Source organism: Ascaphus truei, chromosome 22 (genome assembly GCF_040206685.1).
Source record: "Ascaphus truei isolate aAscTru1 chromosome 22, aAscTru1.hap1, whole genome shotgun sequence".
In the NCBI taxonomy this organism is placed as follows: Eukaryota; Metazoa; Chordata; class Amphibia; order Anura; family Ascaphidae; genus Ascaphus; species Ascaphus truei.
The window spans coordinates 2,618,674-2,630,493 of NC_134504.1; the positions used below are offsets into that span (position 1 = coordinate 2,618,674).

Below are 11,820 nucleotides of genomic sequence, written 5' to 3' on the forward strand. Positions count from 1 at the left end.
GGAGGAGTTGGGGGGAGTTACATGGGGCACAGATTATAATGAGATGTATCACATTCTGCGTCTCTGCCCCAGCTTGCACCTTGGGGAGAGTCAGTAGGAGGAGTTGGGGGGAGTTACATGGTGCACAGATTATAATGAGATGTATCACATTCTGCGTCTCTGCCCCAGCTTGCACCTTGGGGAGAGTCAGTAGGAGGAGTTGGGGGAGTTACATGGGGCACAGATTATAATGAGATGTATCCCATTCTGCGTCTCTGTCCCAGCTTGCACCTTGGGGAGAGTTAATAGGAGGAGTTGGGGGGAGTTACATGGTGCACAGATTATAATGAGATGTATCACATTCTGCGTCTCTGCCCCAGCTTGCACCTTGGGGAGAGTCAGTAGGAGGAGTTGGGGGGAGTTACATGATGCACAGATTATAATGAGATGTATCACATTCTGCGTCTCTGCCCCAGCTTGCACCTTGGGGAGCGTCAGTAGGAGGAGTTAGGGGGAGTTACATGGGGCACAGATTATAATGAGATGTATCACATTCTGCGTCTCTGCCCCAGCTTGCACCTTGGGGAGAGTCAGTAGGAGGAGTTAGGTAGGAGTTACATGGCGCACAGATTATAATGAGATGTATCACATTCTGCGTCTCTGCCCGAGCTTGCACCTTGGGGAGAGTCAGTAGGAGGAGTTACATGGCGCACAGATTATAATGAGATGTATCACATTTTGTGTCTCTACACCATTCTTTTTCCCCATTTATTTGCCCCCAACAAAATCAGTCCGTATCTGAAGCGGGTGTAAATGTAACATTCTACATCAGATGTAAGAATCTGTTCTTATATATCCCTGATCCAAAACCCAAAGCGCTGCATTAAAACCCTGTTCTCTACATTGACAAACGGACCCAAATAAAATCCAGCTACATCGCAGCTTATTTTAGTAACCCTGTACATGTAGGAGTGACATTGGTATGTATGTGTGTGTGTGTGTGTGTGTGTGTGTGTGTGTGTATGTGTGTATGTGTGTGTGTATGTATGTATGTGTGTATGTATGTATGTGTGTATGTATGTGTGTATGTATGTGTATGTATGTATGTGTGTATGTATGTATGTGTGTATGTATGTGTGTATGTATGTTTGTATGTATGTGTGTATGTATGTGTGTATGTATGTATATATGTATATATGTTCCTGTTTATTTGAATAGCACCATCCATGCACATTACGTGTTACAGCAGTAATACACTGAACATTAGGAAAGGTAACCCCTGTCCCCACGTAGTAATCATAATGTCTGTATTGTCTTCCATTCGAATTCCATCGGCTCCAGTCCTGGAAACGAGAAGAAGAAAGCCAAGATGTTTATGGAACATTTTGGGACCCAAGACCGAGGAATCCTAATTCCATTCCTAATCTATGGTGGACAGCTGCACAACCCGCGCAATACCGGTGCAAACACTATACCACGTGTATCAAACATCCATGTTCTTCTTCAGTCTCACGTGTCATTTCTTTGCTTTAGTTTTTCAAGCCGAGAGAGTTTGAAAAACTCACCTTTCCCGGGAAGCCTGCCTGGCAAACCTCTAACATCCAACTCCCCCACCACTATTGGGACTAAACTCCACACCATGTAACACCGCCTAACACTCAAACCTTAATGGGATTAGCTGTCTGGCTGGCCCATACTCCATCCTGATATATACTCCGTCCCACAATGAGCAGCCACTTTTCCTTTAGTTTCACCATTGCCCCTTATTCCCTCTAGAGCAGGTTCCTCATTACCTTGTCTGTCCATACTTGGTATGTCACTGTTAATGTAATATGCATAACTCTGTACCCCCATTGTACCGCGTTGCAGAATAGGTTGGCTCTTTATAAATAAACGATAATAATAAGAAGGAAAATGTCACATGACAGTGGCGGCCATTCTTTTTGTGCCCATAAAAAATATATATATAATATTGTCAATATTTCTTCAAAGCAAAAAAAACAATGGAGGATTTGACAATGAAGCGATTAGGATAACAAGCAAGATAAATGTATTTTGTTCCCATTCTTTTTTGGGGGAGAGGGGGTGACGGGGGGGCGTCAATGTCTTTTAACCCCTTCCCTTGCTCCGAAATGCGTTGCAGGTCGCCAATGTCAGGCAAGGGTTAAGTACACAGGCATAGTAAGCTGCATCTGTCAGAGAAATTACCCCTGAGAATTAATTAAATGACATTAACCTACCTTGATTTTTTTTATTTATTTTTTTTAAATGGTAGAATCCATTGAAGATTCGAGGGGAGAAGAGGTAGGATCAGAAGGCCTTTCTAAACCATGAAATCCATGGGATTTACACCACCAAACCAAATAATCTGATTGGCTGGGGCATTTAAAAATAAGAAGCAATAATACATACAGGCTGTGAACGCAGTGCACACTGTGTAATGATACATCTTAACCCAGCGCAAGTCCCAGGAGAATTCCATTGCAAGATCCGTCTGCTCTTGTTTACCAATGCAGGTGAAGTTCAGAAGCCTGTTTATCGGATGCTACAGAGACCTGTAAGTGATCTTCCATCTATGTCCTTACAGTATATTAGGGAGCTATCAGAGCGGGGGTACCAAAGAACCCAACGGGGTGTCTCTATCAAAGTGTCCCAGGTGCCACAAAAGAAGGAAGCTGGTATAATACGAGGGTGGGGTTCGTCAATGTCAGAGAAATCCCATGGAAAGTAGTAGGATTTTATATATGACGCGTATGGGGTTTGTGTTTTCAAAATCCCCCGGCTGCAAACGTGGAACGAAACCAACGTGAGGAAAAAATATGCGCCATATTTATCTTGGAAAAATATACCATCGGGCTTCCATTTACCAAGACTGAGGCTGCTGTCAAAAAGTTGCGCTAGGTACGTCAAATCCATTTTTCGTTCCTTTAACGGGTTAACCTGTTGGTTGCCGGAGGGACGGCGGCACCGGAGCACCATGGACCCTCCGGTAATCCGCAACCACGCGTACGCTCCTCGGAGTGAGTGGCAGTAAATTATAGGACTAGCAGGCGTTTTACTTTGGACGCCAGCAGAACATTGAAATAGTAATAATAATATAAATGATAGATAATAATAGTAATAATGGTGCTGTGCCTTGAACTGAGATTTTGATCCACGGACCGGAAAATACTTCCATCCCACGCCAAAATGGGCAGTTCAGGAATTTGATGCATACTATTCTTACCACCTGATACCGTCTTAACACTTAAAATATTCTGCCTTTTTATGAAACTTTGAAAGAAATATAATTCAACCCAAAATCATGGCAGAGTTGTCAAGTTCTAACCGGAAATGTGGGGGGGGGGGGTTTCAGATTTATAGGGTTCCGAAAGACACGTTTTTTTATAGTTTTTAGTATTTCCAGGTGAGTTGTTTTATGAGCTAGTTTTCTAGAAATAATACAGTGCTAAACATCACTGAGGAGCCATCGGAAGTAGGCGCACGAGCTCATACCCGTGGCAGTCGCACTATTGTTGGCGTTGGTGGGAAGTATGCATGAGTTCCATTACTTTGTCATATTGTGACACTGCGCACACAATGTAAGCACCTGAAATTGCTCCCATTATCCTTAATGTCGTCTCCTTTTTGATCCGTCACGAGGTTTCTTGTCGTTTCGCATTGGAGGGGAGAAGGGTGATGTACTGCAGACTCTCTCCTTTCACTACCTTTGCCCGGGAAACTGATTGCCTTTGTGATCTAGGGCTCAGATACTGTACGAGGGGTCCTCGCAAACTGTCCTCCTGCCTCACAAGTTAAAGGAATAATTGCCTTGTGCGACTCGGAGTGACCCAATTAAATTATAACAGAACAAAGAGGCGGGTGGGAGCATCGGAGAAAAAGTATGATCTGTTATCTGGACCATTTTCCAGCAGCGGGAGAAACGCTTTTCTCTGCCTCGAGACAGCGCTGGAATTAATGTCTGGTCAACAACAACAAAAAATGTTTGTTTTGCGTTGTTTTAATTCCCCAATAATTTGCTATTTACTTTTTGTCTGGAAAAAAGTTTTTGCATTTACATTTTGTTTGAGACTGACATCTATGGCAGGGGTGCTCAGTCCTCAAGCCCCCTCCCACCCCCAAAAGGTCAGGTTTTCAGGATATCCCAGCTTCAGCACAGGTGTAAGCCACATGTGCTGAAGCAGGGACTTATTGATCCACCTGTGCTGAAGCTGGGATAGCCTGAAAGCCTGGCCTGTTGGGGGGGTTTGACTGGAGTTGAGCCCCCTGCTGTATGGTGATGTTCAAACCCAGGGACGGCCAACTCCAGTTCTCAAGGGCCACCAACAGGTCAGGTTCAGGATATCCCTGCTTCAGCACAGGTGGCTCAATCAGTGGCTCAGTCATTATGACCGATTGAGCGCCAATCTCCACATCGAGTCACCTATATTCCCGATTTGTCAGATGGAAGATTTAACCGCCGGCAAATTCAGGTAAATATCCCGGGAACTGGGGACTCCCAGATGTGACAATTGTAACGTTTGACTCGAGGATACCGCCCACCCCCCCCCCCCACCCCCACCCCCCCCCCGGGTAACAAAAATGGAGGCTAAAAAAGAAAACTCGTATGGAGCTGCCACTTGGTATTATATGGTGGTCTGCCAATTTAGAGCCGGCAAGACTTCTCCTTCCTGGCAAAAGAAATCAGCCCAACGTGGGAGATGCCCGGGCTAACTGACGGGTGGAAGTTTGTGCCCTTCCCATGGCCGACCTGCTGCTTCCTTCTTGACTTTGTCTCTCTCCCAGGGGCTGAAGAAGCCTAATTAAGAGTGAGAGAGAGAAAGGGGAGAGAGAGGGAAAGGGGAGAGAGAGAGAGGGAAAGGGGAGAGAGAGAGAAAGGGAGAGAGAGAGGGAAAGGGGAGAGAGAGGGAAAGGGGAGAGAGAGGGTAAGGGAGAGAGAGAGAGGGAAAGGGGAGAGAGAGGGTAAGGGAGAGAGAGAGGGTAAGGGAGAGAGAGGGTAAAAGAGAGAGAGAGGGAAAGGGGAGAGAGAGGGTAAGGGAGAGAGAGAGGGAAAGGGAGAGAGGGAAAGAGGAAAGAGAGGGTAAGGGAGAGAGAGAGGGAAAGGGGAGAGAGAGGGTAAGGGATAGAGGGAAAGGGGAGAGAGAGGGTAAGGGAGAGAGAGGGTAAAGGAGAGAGAGAGGGAAAGGGGAGAGAGAGGGTAAGGGAGAGAAAGAGGGAAAGGGGGGAGACAGAGAGAAGGGAAGGGGGGAGACAGAGAGAAGGGAAGGGGGGACAGAGAGGAGGGAAGGGGGGGAGAGAAAATGGAGGGACGCCGACACACAGAGACACAGCCATGATCCAGACAATGACATGCCCCCTCCCTTAAATACCACTCCCTGTCACCCCCCCCTCCCCCCACTCCTGCTCTAAAGTGTTATGCAGGACAGCCATCGCTCATGCTTGGAGAGTTGGTGACGTCACGCTCTCAAGCATGAGCGCGCTCCACGGCAGCGTGGCCGCAGCCTGAACGCAGGATAATCATGTTCTCCGACACTGCCCTAGCGAATGGAAGAGGCGGGGGCTTCTCCTGGAGCCCTCTGCCCAATAAACGCTGGAAGCTTAAATATACAATTTCTGATACAATGAAGATTATTATTTTTTTTATAAATATATATTAATATCGCGCACAATCTTATATCACCTCATTTGACAGGGCTGATGTACTAATTAGTCAAATTCCACATCTCCACCCCCCGCTGCGCTGTTTTTGTTGTTGAGCCTTTTAATTTGCAGAGAAATTTGTCAAAAACCACCTTAAAAGCCACACGCCTTCACGCTATTGAGTCACGTGAGTGATTTGTTTTATTTTCAAAGACCTGGACGTCAAGGAGAGCTCCTGATGCTTAATTAAGAGGCATATCCTCTTATCAGAGGAGGATTGTTTTGTCGAAACGTTTAAGGGTTATTGTGATAACCATGTGATGGATTCCAACCCAATATTAGTGGGCTGACAGATGGAGGAGGGGGATGAGTGGAGGTGGAGGGGGATGAGTTAAATATTGTCTGTTTGACCTCTAATTATTTGACCACAGTCAAATTCGGTCAACTTTTGCACCAAACCCGCTATTGCCCCGGTGTGGGCAGCAGTTGATCTCTTTGACGTGTTTATTCCACAGTTGATACTTTTTTTATTCCTCTTCAGCTTCATTATTTTTTTATCGGTTTGACCTCACTTAAATGATTCTTTCATTTCAGACTTTTAATCAGCCACAGTGCAGTTCTGGGCTGCAGACAGTTTTTACAATGGTAATATCCATTTATGCTTTTTGATCTCTGGCCAGTATTTGATAAGCCAAGTGAGCCACCAATTATTTATATAATAGCACAATGCCCAACTCTGGAGCATTAAACCAAAAATATCACCTTCAGCCTACCTCCTGTATTTCTCTCAGGGCACCGTAAATGTCGCTAAAAGTGGGGTAACGCAGGGTTAATAACACCTTGACTTCCATTCACTGTGCATTACCCCACTTCTTACTATATAGGGTGGTCAGATTCAGACCTGTTTAAAAATCTGCTCCACCATTTAAAATGTATGTCTGTCTTTATTTATATAGCGCCATTTATGTACAAACACAGCGCGTCACAGCAGTAACACGCGGGACATAATAATATAACACATAATGGGGAAGAGCGCTTCAGACATAAAAGTTGGCTTAGTCAGTCCCTGCTTCAACACAGGTGTCTCAGTAAGTGCCTGCTCCAGCACAGGTGGCTCAATCAGAGGCTCCGTCCACCTCTGCTGAAGCTGGGATATCCCGAAAACCTGACCTGTTGGGGGGGATTGAGGACTGGAGTTGAGCCCCCCCCTGGCTTACGGAGAAGGCGACACAACATATACCTGTAACAGGTGTTCCCCCACCCTCTGGGAGATCTCACTGTTACCTGGTGTTGTTGTGCTGCTCACCTGCTAGGCTTACAGGATATGCTGAGTGTCCGCCGATGGTAGTGGGGAAGACAGGACAGGCTTTAGGCTTTCTCTTAGTTCTTACAGTTGCAGCGCCTCCATCCCCAGCACGCCCCAGCAGAACTGGGTGCTGTCCCTGCAGGAGAACCCTCTTGCACTCCCCCTGATAAACTGCAGTCTCAGGCAGGAGTATAAAACATAGGAGGGTTCTTTATTCTCCAACAGCATACCAGCATGTACACTTCTTGCATGGGTCCCTGGACTCAACCCAGGGAGCTTGAGGCCCCAAGAGTCTATCCTTAGCTCCCTTATTCCCTGGCGGAATAAGGGGTAGTACCCCACTCCCCTGAGGGAGAGGGCCTCTCCAACACTCTGAACTCAACCAGAACTCCTACTGAACAGAACTAGAATTTGGATCTGCAGCCCCTTTTATACCCAGGGGGAAGGTCTTATGTCTGAGCCCCTGATAGGGCAGCACACATACCTCAAGCCCGCCCCCCGTGTCACTCAAGGGAGCTGCTTACTGCAGGGGAAAACCCGGATTAACCCTAACACTGCCTGCACTGGTACCAGGGCTTACTGTATGTGTTAGGCAGGGTAGATCAGTAGCCAAGAGGATACATGGCTACATACTGTATATCCAATCTTCTTTCTATAAACAACATGGCGATAGCTGGGTATTTATATTTTCCAACCTAACTAGGGAATAATGTTTGCAATGTATTTGTCTGCCAATATACTAAACCCATATACCTTTAATGCTAGTCTCACCACATTGCTTATCATTTTTTTCAAAGAAGCTAGTGGATAGAATGTTAAAAGGACAATATTATAGGAATATCTGAACAAGTCATATGGACCCATATTTACTAATTCGCCATAAACACCTTGACCTTGATATGTAAATGGCTAAATAAGGACCGTTACCCCAGATTTTTTGACATGTGTCTACATAATTTGTATTGTACTCTATGCATTCTCATCTGCTGGTGACTTGTACTACAATAAGTGATAGATTAGGAGAAGGTCCATGTGAGGTGGGCAAACCTAGTTGGATTCCGACTGTTTGCTCCTTCTGACCTTGAGTGAAGACATTGTATTTCTATAGCGCCCATCAACTTGATGGCAAGCTCTGCTGGGCAGCGGGTTGAAACATTTTGTGATTAGCACTACTGTACGTTCTTTGTCACTATGTGGTAAGACTTATTATTATTATTATTATTATTATGCATATTTGAATTTTCTAACGCTACCTTTTGCCTTTTAGGTTTCATGGATTCCCTATTTGTGTGTCTCGTGTTTCTACCATTAATAATTCATTCCAGAAGTGTAGAGAGTGGCAGTTGTCCCACAGGATGCAACTGTGGTGCATTTTCCATTAACTGTTGTGAATCAGAGCAATATTTGCACATCCCAATCATCGGGTATGACAACGCCACCAAACTAAGTTTAAAAAACTGCCCAAGCCTGGATATTACCAAACAAACCTTTCAGAATTGCAACACACTGGAAGAAATAACTATCACAAGAACCGCAGTCACGTATGTTGATGCTTATGCATTTGTTGGCCTTACCAAGCTGAAGAGTCTGTTTCTGAATGAATTGAACTTGAGTTCGGCAAATATTCACCATCTTGCTTTCCAAGACCTACACATTCAGCATTTGGACTTAAGTAGCAACAACCTGAGGTCGATCCATCGCCAAATGTTTAGTGGTCTTAAAAACCTGAGTGTGTTGAATCTCTCGAGAAACAGGATTGGTCTCATTCAGAATCAGGCATTTGAGAGCTTACTACAGCTATCTGTGCTGAATCTAGATCACAACGATTTAAAAACCGTCACTCCCCTCTGGTTCAAAACCTTCAGCAACTATTCGGCCTTACAAATAAGCCTGGTAGGGAACAACCTTACCAGTGAATGCCGGTTCAGAGGAGTAGAACTCACTGAAAATCAATGGTTTGCCAAGTCCATAACACCAAAAGCTCTATTAATCACTGAAGGAACCACCGTTCCCACTTGCTCTACACCAACATTTATTGACCCATATCAAGAAATATACGTGAAGCAATCTCTCTCTGTAGTGTTGCCATGCTCTGCAAACAGTTTGCCACTGCCTACACTGAGTTGGTTACTCCCAACAGGACAGGAGGCCACCCCCTCCACCCCACAGTTCTCCATTAGCAATGGGATGTTAATTATAACCCGAGTATGGCCCAGTAATTCAGGTTTGTATGTTTGTGTGGCTACGAACACAGAAGGCTCTGCAGTTGCTCTAACAAGACTCTTGGTAGTCCCGAATAGTAGCACAACCTTCACAACCGACCTGATAACGCCCAACAGAGCAGCAAAGAAGGCTTCTTTGATACTACTGATAATATTTATTGTAATTCTGTCATTACCTCTATGCTTCTTCTTGGTTTACATGTTGCTGATTGTTTTTAAACGAGTTAAGGAAAAACACAGCACTGGCTTTGAGTTTACCCACTTTGTTGACACTCCTAACATATTGTCTGTCCCTGAAAACCCACAGCCAATGCCCCATTTATAGCATCACTAAAAGTACCACTATAGCATCACTATAAGTACCATTGTACTTCTATATCCTGATCACCAATGTTGTACAGGAGTGGTGAGCCATGACTGAGAAGCAACGAGCCATGAATCCATGTTCACCAAGGGCTATCATATCTTCTAATGCAAGGGATGGCCAACTCCTGTCCTCAAGGGCCACCAACAGGTCAGGTTTTAAGACTATCCCTGCTTCAACACAGGTGGCTCAGTCATTGACTGAGCTACTGATTGAGCCACCTTTGCTAAAGCAAAAAAGGCCCTGATAGGTGTTAACCCCTCACCGGTCTCTTCTTTAGAAAGCTTATTAAAGAGAATACTGGCCTTTCAGGTGATGACTAAAAGTAGGAGGTTGCATATGCCGTAATGATTACCAAAAAAAGTACAAGCGCGTCGTTAGTGAGGTCACGTGAGAAACACGTGTAAATGGAGGCTTCAATTCTACGTAATACCGTTATACAATATATTTAAATTGGAGGTGCCTTTTATTTTTCCATAACAATTTTATGTAACACTGCAACTGATCCAATTCTTATCACCCAATCAATTCTACCAAACATGTTAATTAAACAAATATCGATAGAGTAGCCTTTTTTTTTTCTATAACACTAAAGATAATGGGCCATATTCACTAAGCAAAGCTTTTCCATTAGACACCGTCCAATACCACAATACGCCTTACAGTCCAGTAAAGCGTATGGGCCTTCCAGGCGTGTTATAGCACTGCTCCGCCCAATTTTTTGTCCCTTATGCTTCCAGTAAATGTGGTTTTGTGGTAGTAGCAGAACAGCGTGTAACTGACTGGTGGCGAGTTTATTAAAGCACTGATTTAAGTGTATTTATGCCTTTATTACTATGTGCTTTGCCTATTACAACAGTGCTACATTTAGTCTGCTAGGAAATGCATCCTGCTTAAACATAGATTGCCTCTTTAATATATGTAATGAATACAATATTTTATGTTGTGTGTTGAATTATTGAATAATTATTTCACTGTGTCTGCTCTGTTGTTGTATTTAACAGTCCAGGGGAAAGGTTTAAAACTCTGCTTCATTTGGAAGGTTTGCTAATTATGGAGAACGCAGTTTATCATTAAGAAGTCTCTAACATATCATTGCGCTCTGTATCAGTGTGAGTCTATTAGCCCAGGGCTGAATGTGATAAGCTAATACTGTATGGGACCTAGTTATCACATGGGGAGCCGTCCTATAACAGGCAATCCAAGCAGGCAACTCTTTTTTGTTTTTGTTTACATGAGTTTGAAGCAGGGGGTCTCTGGAGCGGAACCCCGTTAATTTCAGCTCCGAGGACCCCCTACTTCCGGAGATCTTACCTCAGTAGGGGCGCCGGAAGCCACCCTGGCTCGCTGTAGCAGGGATCAGATGCTTTTCAAAGACCCCACACCCTACAGGCCAATAGGAAGCCGTGATGTCACCGGCACCCCCTTCGGAGGTAAGTATCTCTGAAAGCAGGGGGTCCCAGGAGCATACTGGGGTTCAGCTTCGGAGACCCCCTGCTTCAAACCCATGTTAAAAAAACATTTAGAATGATATTGCTCCTTTAATTGTAATTGTTGCATGTGATGGGAGGTGGGCAGCTTCTGTGTCTACCATCACGTGATAGCTTCTTCTCAACTTCCCAAGAATGAACATAACAAATTGAAGGACATTTGGATATCACCGTTCTGAGAGCCAAAATAATTCATTAAATTGCAAGGGAAGAAAAGGCTTCTCCGTGACCCTAATAAACAGAGCTTTAGAAAAAGCTGTATATCACATAGGGCAATAATAGTATAAGTTAAACTGTACACAGGGAGGTCGACCTTCAAGGACGAGAATCAGGGAGACTTGGAGGTTCTGGGCCAAATAAGTGTATTTTTATGAAAAAGCTCTGATTTTTATCAGTGAGACTGAAGTCTATAAGACATTGATGCTAAAAAATATGCAACACTGACTCCAAATCAGTGAGAGCTGAGTAAGAGCTCACAGTGTGAGGCTGGCTGTGCAATGTGAGGTTGGTATAGGTTTCACCCACACATTATATACAGTTATGCCGGGTAATAAAGTGACAAACACCCTCCGCCGTAGGTACAGCAAATACAAATACCCCTTGTGAGCACAGTCACAAGTCTCAGAAAACCCCCAGGAAACATTAGGATATTTGGGGCATGTTTTCAGCGATATTTCTCCTTTTGAGCAGCTAACAAACGTTAATTACCCCGCCTCTGTCCTGGAAGGTTATACCCAGTACTCATCAATGCCTGGCATGCCTCTCTAGCACGGTAGAGTTTTGTATGATACAGAGTAGCTGCTTTCCTTTGATATGGAA

At 44.6% G+C, this 11,820-nt stretch overlaps 1 protein-coding gene across 1 annotated transcript; it reads left to right on the forward strand.

Moving 5' to 3' along the window:
- Nucleotides 1-2,372: 2,372 nt before the first annotated feature.
- On the forward strand, nt 2,373-10,415 carry LOC142472505 (leucine-rich repeat and fibronectin type III domain-containing protein 1-like protein). Its single transcript, XM_075579558.1, has 2 exons — nt 2,373-2,880; nt 8,193-10,415. The coding sequence occupies exon 2, from the start codon at nt 8,198-8,200 to the stop codon at nt 9,470-9,472; it is 1,275 nt and encodes a 424-aa protein (XP_075435673.1). The 5' UTR covers nt 2,373-2,880; nt 8,193-8,197; the 3' UTR covers nt 9,473-10,415.
- The last annotated feature ends 1,405 nt before the right edge of the window (nt 10,416-11,820 follow it).